The following is a 17695-nucleotide window of genomic DNA, read 5'->3' as shown; positions in this document are numbered from 1 at the left end:
GAGGGAACAAATGAAATATAGGATTGGTGGGTACATATTGGAATAGAGGAAGATGAAACATAAAAGGTAGGAAAACAAGGCAACTTACCAAGCAGATATCGGCAGATTCTTGAAAAGAATCATTACACACTGATGGAGGAGGGAAATGTCCATGAGAGCAATGCACATATTTAAGTACAATGGCACCTGAAGCTGCAGTCTATTTTGCTCAATCATGATTATAGGTAGCTTGGTAGTTTGTGCAAAAAAAATCTAGTAGTTCTCAGCTCAGCTCTCCCACTTGCAACCAAATAAAAGGTTATCAAACAAAAATTCAGTCCTGTTTGCGTTCTGATATTTGTTTCTTGTACTGTGATACCACAATGACTTTTCTACAACTTCAAAATTCTCTATGGATTTCATTTCCTCAGTTAACTTTTTACTTTGAATATAGGAAAATATTCTCATTCTTAACCAAGAAAAATTACATTTCTAATTTAGTACTCTAATATTCCTCATTTTGTTTTCAAACAAATTGAACTGAAATTAATCTCAAACCAGTCATGTTAGGTACAACCACAAGAACTGACATCTTACTGAGAAGCTGAATATTTGCCATCAGCATGCTTTTTGAAATTAAACAAAAAAATCCACAAAGTATATTTAATATTTTTACTGTTATCTGAGAAATATACATAATCTTGAATTGAAAAATAATGAACTTACTGGTCTTGAAATTGGCTCATGAGACAATTGCAAGGATGATTGTAAATTATGAACAGCTCATAAACTATCACATTTGACAGACTGCTGAAGGCATCAGCAGAGTCTACAAAGCACAACCTGTTATTCTCTTCATAAATAAGATCCAAGCGTGCTTTTCCTGCAGTGAGCTGCAAATTCAAAGTGCAATGTATGGCATTATTTTGAGATTTGGGTTTGGCCTGTTCTTTATTCTTCAAAAAACACCCTAAACAAGTTGATCTGATTATTATTGCTGTTCCTTACTCTGCGCTATCTGGTTCTTTTTCATACTGATTATATGACAAAAAGTATTGTTTGCTGACGAGTCTTTTGTTGTAAGCTTCAATTGTGCAATATCACAGAAATTTACAGTACTGTATCCAACTCCAACTTCCTGTCTACAAATTTTTAATCTTGCTGTTTCCTTTCAATGCCTTTCTTGATTAAGCTGTCACATGGCATTTTATCAATCCCTTGCTAAAGTACTCAAATGCAGTGACCTCTGCAATTCTCGCTACTTCCTCAAAAATGTTAACACAACTGTCCCATCAGAAATCCATGCTGTTAGAGAGTGTTCACAGCTTGTGTTTCAACAGAGATGAGGAAAAATAATAAAATTGCCAAAACATGTGAATCTGAGTTAAATAATGTTTCAGAAAAATTAGAGAACTAGTGATATGGAAACTTGGATGAACAATCCAGAGATTCAAGTTCAAATTCCACCATAATAGCTGATGGATTCAAATTTATTTAATTTAAAAAAAAACAACAAATAGCAATAAACTCTTGCCTAAACTACATAAAGTCATACAGGGGATAAAATCTGCCATGAGTACCTAATCTGTTATATATGTGACTCCAGACCCAGCAACGTGATCAACTCTTCAAAATTCCCAGGTATGGCCTAGAAAGAGATTTACTCCAAAGGCAATTAGGGATGAACAATAAATGCTGGCTATGCCAATAACATTGAACCCCCAAAATTTAATAAGATAACAAAATTGATTGACATGAAAAGCAAGATTTTCTTTCATATAATGTTATAGGTCTTAAATTCAGTTCTTGAAAGAATGATGAAAAATAATACTGTTAATATGCTTTTCTTATGCATATGTGCTTATGCATGACAATAAACATGATTTTGAGTTGCAAAGCTGGGAACTTATAAAGCAGGAATTGCTCTTTCAAAGAATCAAATGCATGATGGGTTGGTTGACTTCCTGAAAAATATATGAATGCATTTATAAATTACAATGTTCTTTTAAAATCAAATACTAACCAACATGATGGATTTAGTTAATGAAATTCTTTTGCTATCTTGTCCAATGCAAAAACTGTTTCAATTTTACTGGCAAATTAGAAATGTAGTAGCATAGTTGAAATCAGATTTTATTATAAAATATGAAACACACACAGCATATCAAATACTCTACAATTATTGCTGCACATGAAATAGTGATAATGCACAAGTACACAAAGTTCATACAAATGCTTGAAACAGCCAATCCTAATGAGTAATCTTGAATCATAACAAGGCTACAAAAGATTAAAGTCCAGGATCAAGTCATAACATAGAATCAGAAAGGTTCTCAGCCTTCATTTTGTTTAACCACCCACCACAAAAAAACCTCAAAAGTCGATCCTATAGTAACACCAACATTTTTCAAAGGAAGAACTAAAATTGAAAATTTTAGTCAAGTTTCTGATTTCTGGAGACATGGAAAATAAATTACATCATTGGTACATTTCTCAAAGGCAGAATCACAAATGCATTCCATTTGCTTTCCTTTATAATGAACACAGGAATAATGGAATGCTTCAACAAGCAGTTATGTGTAAAATAGTAGGGAACTTTAATGGAAAAGCAAATTTTAACGAAGCACTTGGTTAAGTAGGAATGAAATTGATGAATGGGGTTTAACGTGGGTGACAATACACTCTTTAAATGTTGAGAAATTAATAAATGTTGGTAGGCTTGAGGGACTTTGGTGTCCTTGTATGAACAACTCAGTAGGTACTGCAAATATGTAGGTAAACAAATCAAAAAACCTTTTATTGCAAGGCCAGTTAAAATGCAAAATAAGCAAGTCTTGCTACTGTTGTGCAGGGCTTTGTACATTTGCCAGAGACAATACAATGAGTGTTAATTAAATTGTTTTTAGGTTTCAGAAGTTCATGCAACAGGGAGAGATTGAGTAGCTCCATAATCTTCTGAATTAACAATGAGAGATTATCTTAAATAAAGCACAAGAATTTTGAAAGGGATTGGCAATTTTAGAACTTCTTCACTCACAAGGGTTTGGAAAACTGTTGATGCAATAGTTTCTTCAAAAGGTGCTACCCATCAAGTTTTGTACTCTAAGAAAATAAAGATTTATATAAATAAGAGAAGAAAATAAATTAAAGATTGGGAACCAGCCAAGTTTATTGAAGGATGAAGTTATCCTCTCTTTCTTCCATTTACTGTTGGATTGTGTCCTGGAATTACTGGTACTTGGTGCAACATAGGATCTCACTGTTTGGTTTCAGGATGTTCTCAGTCAAAAGGATTCGCTTTCTGGATGTGTTCAAGTAACTTTCACTTATTGCACAGTGAGTGCAGGTAGCAGGGCCTGTGCAGCAAAATACGAGTTAACATTGCTTTATTAGGACAATAGTTAGCTGTCTGGCCAAGTTTTTACTGCAGCTGATGCAAGAATTATTATTTGGAAAACAGCAGAATCAGACCAAACTTGCATAGCAAGTCAAATGAGAAAGAGACCTTCTGCAATGTATCATCTAACCAATGTTAGGACTCCAAAAAAAATATTTATTTCTAGAGTATCTATGAGCATATAATTAATTGAAAAATTGAACATTGAAATAAGGGCAAACAGATTCTGAAAGAAAAGGTTCTCAACTAATAAGCAATTCACTTTTAGTGATCAATAGTCATATCCTCCTTGGGCAAAATGAAAACAAAATGGACAAGGATTCCCTACTACATGGCTTCTGGCAGATCTTGGAAACATCTTCAGCAGGAAGATAATCAAGCCTGTTTTTTTTTAATGAATCAACAGTTGAAGTGTTATTCTATACCACTACTAATTGCCTACTCCAATCTTGCCAAATACTTAAATACTGTTGCTGTTGCAACAAAGCCTAAAAATAACAAGCTCCGTATTTTGCACTAAAGCTCTTAAAAAAATCAGGATGATTCATGTCTGCATTTCACCTGAAATTGCTTTTGTTTGGGGACTTACTGAACATTAGTAAACACACTTAAATTTAGAATTCAATAAGCAATTAAATGACCATAAAGTGATAAAGAATACACTTTGTCAAGAGCAGGCACATTGGTGAACTGGAGTCTGCAGCAAAATGAACTGAAGAAATACCCAATGTACAAAGTGTTGAAACTGCCGGTGAAATACCATATCACATTCACAACTACTTACAGAATGTGTTTAACTTTAGTGATATTCAAATTTTTGTCTCAACCTTTGAATGGTTGTACCACATATGTTAGGTAGTAAAGATATTTTATCAATGGCATTTTACTTTTAAGTACTTTTGACTAAGGGCTGGGCAGTGCAGGGTAGAGAAAAGGCCATAAAGCAAATAAAAAAAATGTAAATTTATTGTAACTTGCATTTGAACATCAGTTTCCAAAATTTGTGGATTTTCTTCAATACGAAATTATTAAAAATTTTTCCTGTGGAAAAATGCCTAATGATAACAATCACCATCAACATTGGGTCTCAATTGCTTAACTAACACTTACACTAGGACGAGCAAACTGCAGAACTTTGAATATTAGTAACAGGAAAACAATTATAGTGCAGATCATTAAGGTCATTTTGCTCTGAACTGCACAGTAATAAACTCATACTACTTTTCACAAATTGCTGTACACTGAAATGTTATAGCAAATGTACTTTAATTAGCTTGGACAGAATTTGGATCAAACCATTTGGATTTATCTCAGTAGTGAAGGGTCCTTCACATCCAGATGTAGTTAATGAATTAAATACAGTAGACAGCAAATCCTGCTGACCGCATTGTTGCCTATCAGGATTGCAGGCTGCTTTGGTACAGGCTAGGATACACAATCAAAGCAACTAATTCTCTTAATGCACAATGAACAGAATTCTGTCTTTCACTGCAGCCATGCAGTAGGAGCAATGACCTTGTTGATAAATATATGTTGGATTATGTTTCAAACACTACAGAAACCAGAAAACATCAAGTGCGACATTAGATCCATTTTATTCTTCAGCTGTGTGCACGTTTGTAGGAGAAATGGTTTCTCCTTCTGTTGTGGTCTCTTCCTGCGAAGTTTTAAGTTCTGCTTTGGCCCCTGTGCTGAGGTCCTTGGAACCCGAGCCATCATCAGAGGTTGAAAGTGGAGGGTTAGAGGACCCTGTAGCCTCAGCTCTAGTGGTTTCAGAGGTGGTTGCTTTTGTTTCTGTGAACCATAAAAGGAAATACATATTTATCTAACTAAATCTGAAATGATCTCCAAGATTAAAATTGGCAAACTTGAAATATAAAAATGTAAAAAAAGAATCCATCAATGAGCAATGTAGTAGAATTAAAAGATCACCATAGAGGCTATTATGACGTGTAAGGAGTCTGTACTCCTTGGAATGTGTGGGGTTTCTCTGGCTGCTCCGGTTTCCTCCCACAGTTCAAAGATGTACCGATAGATTAACTGGTCATGGTAAATTGTCCTGTGATTAGGCTAGAGTTAATTCAGGGGGTGCCAGCTGGCATGGCTCAAAGGTCCAATGTGGCCAATTCTGCACCGTTTCCAAATAAATAAACAGACAGACAAATAATCAGAAATAATGCACATTATGTTTTGGGATGTTTTTCCTACACTATAAAGGTTGGCTTAATATAGAATGCTGAACAGATACTTTGCCAATATAAAAGAAAATCTAAACCAACAAAGTTATTCTGACTGTTAACATACTTCAGAGCAGCAAGCTTTGTGACTGCAGCAGCAAAGTTATTTTAAGTAAATGAAATGATGACTTCTTAAAAAAATACACAAAGCATAATTTTAATTAAACTAACCGTTCTGCTTCAGCTTTTCCTTGGCCTCTTGCTTTTCTCTTGTTTCTTTCAATTTTTTACAGACTTTTTTGTGAGTGAACCAGTGCATCTTCTGACAATTCTGATTGCAGTATATCACCTTGAGAAAGTATGCACCCAGAAAGTTATATACTCTAGGAAAGACTGCTTGTATGCTGTTCAAATATTTAGTAGAACAATTGTTGAGAAAAGAAATCAACAATTTATACATAACAAGAATAGTTATGTATGAACATATTTTCGTCTCCCTGCTGAGCTCTTGTACCAAGTAGTTATTGTGGGATAATCCAAAAGTTCTTACCGTTTTGCAAATTGAGCACCTTTTATTAGCTCCCTTTTCACCACAAGCTGTGCAAAATTCAGCATCCACAAAGCCAACTTGGCCAGTTATGATCTGGGTCATTACAGATAAAGCTGTGGGATCATTGCCCTCAATTTATTTCCATTGTTGTTTGGGTTGCAGGGTGGGGGAAAGAAAGGAAGGGAATATAATAAGCAATTTCAATTATAAAGTTCGGAAAAAAATGAATGCATTATAAAAATTCTTATTCTGATATATCAAAACTATAAAAGGGCACACTAACAATAAATTCCCGTCAAGTCCAATAATAAATCTAAAAATTCCTATCTTTGATATGATTACTATCACACTCAAATACTCAGTTTGAAACTCGGACTTCTAGTGGTTACTATTCACATTCAGTGCAATAATGTTAATTCAGCAAGTCAAAGTCATGAGTTTCAATATTGCAAAAGTGGAATTGAAAAAGATGTTTTCAACCTAATGTTTAAATACCACAAAATAGCCCTAAATATTTGCATAACATGCGCTGGTAGGTCAAATGAAGTCAAAAGCAAATTACTAAAACACGCTCAGTTTGGATCCTAATGTAAAACAAGAGATTCTGCAGAGGCAGCAACACACGCAAAATGTAGGAGGAACTTAGCAAGTCAGGCAACTTCTATGGAGGAGAATAAACTGTTGATATTTCAGGCTGAGATTCTTCATCAGGACTGGAAATAAGACCGTAAGACATAGGAGAATTAGGGCATTTGGCCCATCCAGTATGCTCTGCCATTCAATCATGACTGATCCTTTTTTTCTCCCCTTCCTCAGCCCCACTCCCCAGTCTTCTCTCCGTAACCATGATACTGTGGCTAATCAAGAGCCTATCAATCTCCACCTTAAATACACTCAACAACCTGGCCTCCACAGCTGCCTGTGGTAACAAATTCCACAAATTCACCACCCTCTGGCTAAAGGAATTTCTCCGCATTTCTGTTTTAAATGATGCCCCTCTATCCTGAGTCTGTGTCCTCTTGTTCAAGACTCCCCCACCAGGGAAACATCCTTTCCACATCTACTCTGTCTAGGCCTTTCAACATTCGAAAGGTTTCAATGAGATCCCCCCTCATCTGTCTAAATTCCAATGAGTACAGACCCTCATATGATCAAATGTTCCTCATATGATAACCCTTTCATTCCTGGAATCATAATTGCCAACTTCCTCTAAACCCTCTCCAATGCCAGCACATCTTTTCTTAGATAAGGAGCCCAAAATTGTTCACAGTACTCAAGGTGAAGCCTCACTAGTGTCTTATGAAGCCTCAGCATCACATCCTTGCTCTTGTACTCCAAACCTCTTGAAATGAATGCTAGCATTGCATTTGCCTTCCTCACTAATGACTCAACCTGCAAGTTAACCTTTGGGGTATTCCACACAAGGACTGCCAAGTCCCTTTGTATCTCAGATTTTTGGATTTTCTCCCCGTTTAGAAAATAGTCTGCACATTTATTCCTTCTATCAAAGTGCATGACTATGCATTTTCCAACACTGTATTTCATTTGCCACTCTCTTGCCCATTCTTCTAATCTATGTCCTTTTGCAGCCTTCTTGTTTCCTCAAAACTACCTGCTCCTCCACCAATCTTTGTATCATCTGCAAATTTGGCAATAAAGCCATCTATTCCATCACCCACAACATAAAAAGAAGCCGTCCCAACATCAACCACTGTGGAACACCGCTAGTCACTGGCAGCCAACCAGACAAGAATCCTTTTAATCCCACTCGCTGCCTCCTACCAATCACCTAATGCTCTAACCATGTTAGTAACTTTCCTGTAATACCATGGGTTAACTTGCTAAGCAGCCTCATGTGTGGCAGCTCGTCAAAGGCCTTCTGAAAATCCAAATATAGAACATTCACTACATCCCCTTTATCTATCTTGTAATCTCCTCAAAAGATTTCCAACAGGTTTGTCAGGCAAGATTTTCCTTTAAGGAAACCATGTTGACTTAGTCCAATATTGTCCTGAGTCACCAAGTACTCCATAACGTCATCCTTAAGAATTGACTTTAACATCTTCCCAACCACTGAGGTTAGGCTAACTGGTCAATTAGACTCCAGCAGAATTTCCTTTCTGCTGCCTCTCTCCTTTCTTAAAGAGTGGAGTGACATTTGCAATTTTCCAGTCTTCCGGAACCATGCCAATCCAATGATTCCTGAAAGATCATTACTAATGTCTCCACAACCTCTACTGCTACCTCTTTCAGAAAAGAAGGGGGCAGAAGACAGAATAAGAAGGTGTGGAGAGGGTAAGTACAAGCTGGCAGGTGATAGGTGAGACCACGGAAGGGAGAATTTATGTGTGCGGATGCAAGGGAGGGTGAAGAAATAAGTTGGACAGGGTAAGTGGAAGAGGTAAAGAGTTGAAGCTGCACCTCCTTATGCAACTGGATCCTCAATTTCCCACTTGCAGACCCCAGTCAGTTAGATTGCAACACCACCTCCTCCCTCAGCACAGGTGAACACAAGGTGTGCTTAGCTCCCTGATCTACTTACTTTATACTTATGATTATGAGGCTAAGCACAGTTCCAATGCCACATTTAACTTAGCTGATGACACCACTGTCATTTGCCAATTCAAGGGTGACAAATCAGCATACAAGAGGGAAACTGAACATCGGGTTGAACGATATCATAACAACAACCTTTCAGCAGGACCAGGAAGATTTTTATTGACTTCATGAGGAGGAAGGAAATTGGAAATGTGTGCATGTGTTAACTGAATCCCCAAATTTGTTTCTCCTTGACCCTAGTGCAGATGAATGTTTGCTTTGGGCGTGCACATTAACAATGTTCATCAAATCCCAACACATGGGTTTAAAGTTTTCTAACTAAGTTATTCAATTTTTATATGATTAAGCAATGCCAAAGTAACTTACAATTTCTACTGGAGCAATGGTTCTCACAAGCTGTTGCAACAATGTGGCTTCACACCATGGAAACTTCCGGATACATTCTCTTATAAATTTCTCTTGGTAAGTTGGGAAGCCATCAGAATCCCGTCCTTTTAGTAAACTGTTCAAAACAGGGAAATTAAAGCCTCAACAGAACTATTCCTCAATTGCAAAAACATTAAAGATATAGCGGAGTTTATAATGTTTCAAATGAGCAGTCTGCTATTGGCTGCTGGAAAGACTTCGGCTCAGTGTAACTGAGCCAATGCCCAAGCTCCAAACCCTTTGATACACCAGGGAAGTAGAATTATCCAGAGAACGTATTCCAGAAAATCATCCCTTAGATTATCCATCTACAAACAAGTAGGGACGGGGCCGTATGGCTGCATTAGAGGCAGATGGAGGGATCCAAAGGATTCTCAGTCAACAGGTACAAGGTTCTAGCTCTGTCTGTGGTCAAGGGTGGGGACGGCCCAAAGCATATGTAAACTATCCACCGCACAGTGTGCCATTCAAGTGGGGGGGGGGGGGGGAGAAAAGTAAAACATGCCATCTCGTTTCAACCATATTTAGGGGACAGATTGTATTCCGTGCAGTAAACATAGAATTTAGAAAGGGTTGCTGTCTGCCTGGGGATGATTAAGGACTTCTCTTCTGGGCTGGAGAAGGTGGTGGAGTGAATTGAGTGAATCCAGTTGTTGTGGTCACATGGGCAACCTACAACATTGGCGGGACACGAAAGCAGGTTCTGCAGAGGGATTATGATGAACTCAGGCAAAACCGAAAAACAGAACTGATAATTATTTGATTAACGTGCAGACTGACAAAGGGTATGAATACAACTGGAGGTAAATGTACAGGTTCCAATTCAAGGAGCTTCAGCACCAGTACTGGAGCATGTGGCAGCAGCTCAACTGGGTTGGGCTTCACCTGAATCATAAACAGGGCTGTAGTTATGGTTCTTAAACTAAATAGGACGGGTGTGGATTAAAGAATAAATTGGAGGAATGAGAGAGCGATGACACAGGATGGTAAAGGAGCAAAGTGTGAAAGGCTGGGGCAGAAAACGTGAACAGAAATATGCACCACAGGGCAAAGCCAGTTAGTAAAAGTAGTAAAATTAAGTTTTATATGAATGCATATAGCACTTGTAATAAGTTAAAAGAGCTGACAAAACAGATAACAGGATAAGTATGATCTAATAGTACAGGGACATGGCTACAGGAATAGCTATTAGATCATGCTAATGGTCTCGGTAATTCTCTGCTCCAGGGGGTGGAGGAGACAAGGTCATTTGATATATTTAAATTGGAGAGAGATAAACATTTGAATTTGGATACATGTTTTAAGTTGGAGGAAGAATTAAGGGTTTATGGGGGATTGATACAGAGGAGGAGTTGAGGCCAGAATAGATCAGCCATGATCATAAAAAACATCAAAGCAGGCTCGAGGGATTTAGTGACTGACTCCTGCTCCTATTTTCTGTATTCTTGCACGTTTTTAACAATATCAATTCATCACTGGCATGCCAACAAAAATTCAAACAAGCTGCACAGCACCCAGTCCATTGTGACAATCCCTTTAGAAGCACATTCCTGATTACACCCTACAGCTCCTCAGAAATAGAAAATGTATTTATTTCTGCACGTTATTTTGTATCGTTTTGGATTATGACACTACTTGATGGTATTGAAGCATGGTAATTTAACAATGGTTACTACAGGATCAGAGTCCTTTGTTGGAAAAGACTGGTAATGCCTCAGTGAAGAACAACGTGTTTCATTTACGAAGTGTTTCAACATACCCCAGTCTCATTATTTAATAACAAGCTTGTTGAACAATTTCTCTAAATTTTAGATCATTCTGAAAATGTTGTCTACCTTTTAATAAGTCCGTCAAGTTTAGATTCGTGTTCCTTTAAAAACGTGATACACTTCTGGAAGATGTAGCTGAGGTAATGCATCTTCATGGCCAGGACTTCATTGATTTCCCTCTGTTTCATGCATTTTTCTATTATAAGGTCCAGCACCCTGTAGCACTTGCTCAGCGCTTCAACATCTGCTAGTAATGGATTCTCTTTAACCATCAGAACGATCTTAAGGGAAATTCCAGATAATAAAAATAGTTCACAATATTGAACAAATAACAAAGATAGTTCTGCAACTTCAGGAAACCAGTCAAGATTACTACAAACCAAGAAATCTATCAATACTGCTATAAAATACAGTCCACCTTGCAATATAGAATATCTGGCTTTTGTCTGAATTAAATGGACTAGCAATGTGATTTTCAAATTACATATATAAGATCACCATTCAGAAAGGGAAATAGATGCAAGTTAAGTTTCAAAGACTCAATTGTACAAACACCAAATTTCCACATCTTAATACTTTCTGCCTGCATTCAGATCCACAGCAATTTTTCAAAACTTTTATTTCTGGTGTATTTTTAAAGTAATGACCTGATATGTAATTTCTATGGATTCAAATTGCTTTTGCAGACAATACTGAAAGCCTGCAGGGAGGGTAGAACCTTCTGTGAGCCAGAATTATGAAACTTAATTTTTGTGGGTAAAATGCTGAGTGGACTGGAAGGATTCAAGTTACACTTCCCAGAATAATTTCCACTGAAGACATACCAAACACCTTCATTGTGTTCTTGATGATTTAAGTGGAAATGCACCATGTTGATAAGATAGGGGTGGACAAGAAAGAACAGTACTTCCACAATAATACTTAAAAACAGTTTAACATTATAGTTGTTCAATTGACCCTTCCAAAAATGGTCAAATATAGATTTTGCACATTATTTTTATGATCTCTCAGTGGAGTTAATGTTGTAAATTATATTATTTCCAAACTGAAATTGAAAAGCAATGGAAACTAACTCAACAGATAAACATAAATGCTGTAGTTATCCTGCTCTATTAAAGCCAAAAGTAACCAAGCACTAGTATTCCACATGGTCCTTCATTTAATCTAACCCTTGAATTACTCTTCAGCTTTAGAAACTATTATTCAATGATGGGAGAAAGATATTGAGCAAATCCAAGAAATCAAGTTTTCATTCAGTGACATCACTCTATGCCTTTGAAATAAATGCTAATTTCAAAAATATCTACCGCAACAGGGTGCAAGTTTGTCATGATTATGATTTTGTGCAAGGGCCCTGCTAACTTGACTGGAAGCCTGGGTTCTTTGTCAAGTCCTTGCTGTTTTGTGTAGAAGTCCAGCCTTTCGCGCGAAAAGAAGTTGTTGATGATAGTTACACAATCATGCTGGCCTAAAGGAAGAGAGAAAAATAAAATCATTTCAAAGAGCTCACACAATTTTTCCCCATCTATAATCATATATTGCCTAATACTTAAATGTACTTGTATTATGGAAAAACAAGGAAGATTTAATTAACAACACACACAAAATGCTGGTAGAACACAGCAGGCTAGGCAGCATCTTTAGGGAGAAGCGTCAGGACGAAGGGTCTCGGCCTGAAACGTCGACAGCGCTTCTCCCTATAGATGCTGCCTAGCCTGCTGTGTTCCACCAGCATTTTGTGTGTGTTGTTGTTTGAATTTCCAGCATCTGCAGATTTCCTCGTGTTTGAAGATTTAATTAACTTTATTTTACCAAAAGGTCGTCCAGGAATATAGGCGTGAATAAACGACCCTCAATTTGTGCTACAAATTCTAGAGATTCATAAACTGAAATGCTTTAGAACATCATCACTTTACTATATTGCCAACAACTCAAGTGGATACAGTTCAAGGACTTCACCTGAAATCCCATGGAGACAGGGAATCCCCAGGTCATCAGGTGCAACATGTCTCTCATCCAGATGATGATCTTCCACTACCACTCCATGCCTTTCTCAGTGCGTGCCTTTGTTAACAGCCTGTAGATCAGAGGGTCCTCTGTTCCACAGCTGCTGGGGAATAACCGTGACACAGATCCTCTCAGCAAATCCACAATCTGCAAAGAGGTGGGTGACCATATTTTCCCCCCCGAGGACTGAGATGAGATATCACCTGTGGATGTCTCACCACCACTGCAGAACGTTCAAGGCTGACTACTGGCCGATGAATGTGGTGGTAAGTGTTTGCTTGGAAAAACATTTCCACAATGGGACAATGCGTGACACCGGGCCAGGCAGACGGCAAATTCCAGACTGCAGGTGAAACGTAGTGGAGCTCGATGCAGCCAATGCAAAGCCTCTGTACAGTAAACCAGTCTAGGCTTCTATACGCACACACACACACAGTTTGGTGGGGAATCTCCTCAAACAATGATAGGATGAATTATCTTAGGGGGCCATATAATGGTGTTATGGTTTTAAATAATAAGCTAAAACTATTGAATGTAAAAGTTCTGCACTGTTTCATCTGCTGTAAGTCTTTTTGTTATGAATAAATTAATACCCGGGCTGTCCTGTGGTTCATAAGGCGATTCAAAATGACCTGAGACTGATGGTTCATGATAAGTCCCAGACAATGGGTGTAAAAGTGTACCCAACATTGAGCTCATCCTGAAGACCACATCAGGCTGTGTGTGGACCCAAAATACATGGACACTAAGTTCCACAATGTGTGAGGTTACACCCTGTGCAGGATACGTCTGGCCCAGCTGTCATGACGTTCCAATGAGTTGGGCATTGCCACACTATCCTTTGTGGAACAGCTTTTCCAAATAAGTACCTCTGACCACAAATCTGACAGGCTGTAGCCAACACAGGACATCCTGCAAACGCAGTGAGACTGGGACAGATGGATTCTGAGGATTTGTTTCCCTGAGCAAATGGTCCAAACCACATGGAAGTCTCATTGCCCCAGGTCTAACCAACAAGCACCTTGGCTGGCAGCGAGCAGTGTGCTCCCCCGAGAGACTTCTACAGACAGCATTTCACCCCAGTGCACACTGCCCTGGGGACAGCTGCAGGGAGGGGAAGAATCAGTCACCCATCTCTTTTTAGACTGTGGATTTGCTAAGAGGGCGAGGTAAAGCATGCAAGGGTCCTTGTCTCAATTTATCCCAAGCAGGTGCCTAAAAAAAAAAAGGACTCTCTGATCTCTGGGCTGCTCCCAGGGACACAAAATGGGACAGACATCAAGTGCTGCTGAAAGATTATCAACTCAGCCAAAGATGCCCTTTGGTCCATCCGAAACCTTTTGGTCACCCAGCATAGTAAGATACCTGTAAGTTTATGCCACAGGGAGATGTGTCGAGGTAGTCACTTGAGCTCAGTGCTGTCAATGAAAAGGCTCTGTGTGGTAGGACCACAGTCGAAGTCCTTTCTGCTGCCACACATGGAGGGGATGAGCAAAGTAGAAAAACCCCATTAACACTGAAGTAGTGTTTTACCCCAGGAAAGCACAAATGGTAATAGTGCTGTGGCTTTAAAAAAAGTGAACATTAATGAATGTATTTAGCACCAGTATAAAGTTTTTGCAGTGTGCTTATTCATTTGTATATCATACAGTCATAGAAAAGTACAGCACAGAAACAGGCCCTTCAGCCCATCTAGTCTGTGCTGAACCACTTAAACTGCCTACTCCCCTTGACCAGCTCCGGCGCCAAACCCTCCCTGCCCTTACCATCCATGTACCCATCCAAACTTACCAGAAATGTTGAAATTGAGCTTGAATTTTTTTTTTTATTTTTTACAATAAATGTATTTGGTATGGTTGTTAGTGCTTTGTGGCTCAGCCCCTGCACCTTGCGTGCAATCTGTGTGGAGTGTGAACGTGCTCCGAGTTTCTACCAGAGGCTTGCATTTCCTCCTGTACCTCAAAAACATGCAAGGAGATTAACTGGCTTCTGTAGGTTACCTGGCCCCACCTTTGTATTTGTATGTGGGAAAAGAATTAAGGAGAAAATGTTGGGATACGTATGAGAACAAGCCAAATGGCTGCCAGGCGATAAAAGGGAAGTGAGACTGATAGAGTTACTCTCAGGAACCAATACGGATCCAAAGGGCCAGGTGGCCTTCTGTGTCACTATACCGTGTTAAATAAGAAATCTTGTTACTTATGATACTTACTGTGTATTGAAAGGGGACAAATATTTTAATTACATTTAAAAATAATAATCCGTAACGCCCATGGATCATGTTTTAACAGAGTATAGAACAACAAATCACCCGCTGGAGGAAGAACAGGCCAACTTGTTTTTGGATGTTTTTTCCCCAACTCAAAAATGTCCAACGTATCTTGCTCATCAGCTCCCCACCCCCCACCTGCTACTGTGCAACCCTCTGCGTTCCTACAGCAGATCTTTTGTTGCTCCAGGTGCCAGGATGGCAGTCTAGAGTCTCCATTGTAAAATACCGGGTTCATCTGGAAGATTCCTCAATGACTGCATTAAACCTAAATTACCAACTACCCAGACCTTTGGAGTATTCACTGATGTGTCAGCATTCTTTTTGAATCTTAGTGGAACGCAAACCAAGATATTCTACGTATATAGCCGTGTATACTTGTGCTTTTGCAGAACTTACCCACAAAGGCAGCCATTTGTGCTGCAGTTCGTCCAACCGAATTTACAACATCAATTTCTGCTCCAGCTTCCAACATCATCCTTGTTATCTCTTTATTACCTATCGTAAAGTAAAAAAAAATCCACTCCAATGAAATATCTTAAAACAAAGATAAAGAACCGAAGTTGGTGGAAATCCAAAGACGGAATTGAAAAAGAGAGGGATTAACTGGATGTGCTAGGGTCTGTTCTGCTTCAGCTTCTTGTCTCCATGCAGCTTCATTCATGTTATTGGTGTATGACATTAAATTAAGAGACACCAGGTTACATAGATGGACACAAAACATTTTGAAACGTTTAGACAAGTTACAAGAATGGGTAAAAAGTCTAGCAAGGCAAATGTGATTGAGATGTGGGGGAAATGGGATATGATCCAAGAAACGCGTGTCTATTTATAAAGTTTTGTAAAACCCGTGGAAAGTTCAAACGGTTATCTTAATCTCATGCGTACTGAAATATTGGCTCAGGTGTGGGAACTTGGTAAAATCTCACCTGAAATATTTCACTAAACTTCGAGCACCAAGCCTCAGCATACGGTACAAGTCTCCACCACTTTACGAAAGTTCGCTTTATGCCACTTTGCTTTTATGAAAGACCTATTGGTACCTGTTTTCACTAACCAAAAGAAATCCGAAGAGGATTTTCACTTTTATGAAAAAAGGCGCCCGTTTTAAACTTGTGTTTACCCTGTGAAAGACTACCATGACCGTGAAGCCTTGCGCAGGCAGGTGTGTGCACATGTGCCGATTTTTTTTCTACAAATCGGTTTTTGGCCGAATCTTCCCGATTCTAGTAAGTGAAACTACACTGTACATACATTATTTCTACTTTATATAGGCTGTGTATTTATCATATCATTTCTGCTTTTACTATATGCGAGTGTTATTTTAGGTTTTATGTGTTATTTGGTACGATTTGGTAGGTTATTTTTTTGGGTCTGGGAACACTCAAAAATTTTTCTCATAAATTAATGGTAATTGCTTCTTCGCTTTATGACATTTCGGCTTACAAAATGTTTCATAGGAACGCTCTACCTTCAGATAGCGGAGGAAACCTGTATCCACTGGACTTGGAAGAGATACAATGCAGAAACAGCAAAACTAAGTTAGCACCAAATATATGTACTTTCATCAAGGTGGCCTGCATTCCTTCAAGGTTAAAAATGGAATGGTGATCTAAATAAACTGACTGTAAGTGAAATGATAAACACAATTTTAAGGAGTGATGGGTAATGAGACAAATGATCGAGCCCGCTCCAATCCTGACAATTCACCGCTGCTCTTATTACCAATGAGAAGTTTATTTCCAGACTCCCCCTTGGCTAGGTACCAAACAAATATAGCAGCAATCACATGATCATATCCCCATGAGATTTTGGCTACCCCCACAAATGGTATTCAAAACAGAAGTCCCTTCAGAAAGGGTAGAATGAGGGAACACAAGCCAATCCTCACAGTGAGTAAGTAATTTCAAGTTCCCGGGTGTCTCTGAGGACCTAACCTGGACCCAACATATCAATGCAGCTGTAAAGAAGGCAGTTTGAGATTTGATTTGTCAGCTAAAACACTCAAAAACTTTTACAGATGTACCATAGAGAGCATCTTCCTCAGGAAAGTGGCAACACCGTTGAGAACATGCCCTCTTCTTATTGTTACCATTGGGAAGGAGGTACAGAAGCCTGAAGGCACACACTGAGTGATTCAGGAACAGCTTCTTCCCTTCTGCCATCTGATTTCTAATTGGACACTGAACCCATGAACACTATTCACTACTTTTAAATTTATTTCTGTTCTTTACCACTACTTAATGTACCTATAAAATATACGTATGGACAATTACTATACAGGTTTCCCCCCTGATTCGAAGGTAGAGTGTTCCTATGAAACTGTTTGTAAGCCAGAATGTCATAAAGTGAAGAAGCAATTACCATTTATTTATATGGGAAAAATTTGTGAGCGTTCGCAGACCCAAAAAATAACCTACCAAATCATGCCAAATAACACATAAAACCTAAAATAACAGTAACATATCGTAAAAGCAGGAATGATCTAATAAATACAGCCTATATAACGTAGGAATACTTTTCTGCAATTATTGCAGCACTGTCCATCGCAGCGAAAATCTC

The 17695-nt window shown here is 38.5% G+C and overlaps 1 protein-coding gene across 2 annotated transcripts in view; it reads right to left on the bottom strand.

Annotated features, from left to right (window-relative positions):
* Positions 1–2091: 2091 nt before the first annotated feature.
* Positions 2092–17695, bottom strand: part of ankmy2a (ankyrin repeat and MYND domain containing 2a) — a 41092-nt gene continuing 25488 nt past the window's right edge. For both annotated transcript variants that reach the window (XM_073054119.1, XM_073054120.1), the window contains 7 exons: positions 15533–15631; positions 12165–12325; positions 10924–11138; positions 9029–9164; positions 6104–6232; positions 5785–5902; positions 2092–5170 (listed from right to left, as the gene is read on the bottom strand). In XM_073054119.1, the coding sequence (XP_072910220.1) occupies positions 4971–5170; positions 5785–5902; positions 6104–6232; positions 9029–9164; positions 10924–11138; positions 12165–12325; positions 15533–15631 (1058 nt within the window). In that variant the 3' untranslated portion in view covers positions 2092–4970. The remainder of the gene's footprint in view (positions 5171–5784; positions 5903–6103; positions 6233–9028; positions 9165–10923; positions 11139–12164; positions 12326–15532; positions 15632–17695) is intronic.

The sequence above is a fragment of the Hemitrygon akajei genome, chromosome 8 (genome assembly GCF_048418815.1).
Source record: "Hemitrygon akajei chromosome 8, sHemAka1.3, whole genome shotgun sequence".
NCBI lineage: Eukaryota > Metazoa > Chordata > Chondrichthyes > Myliobatiformes > Dasyatidae > Hemitrygon > Hemitrygon akajei.
Note: the sequence above shows the minus strand (reverse complement) of the source record. Positions and strands in the feature narration are given on the sequence as shown.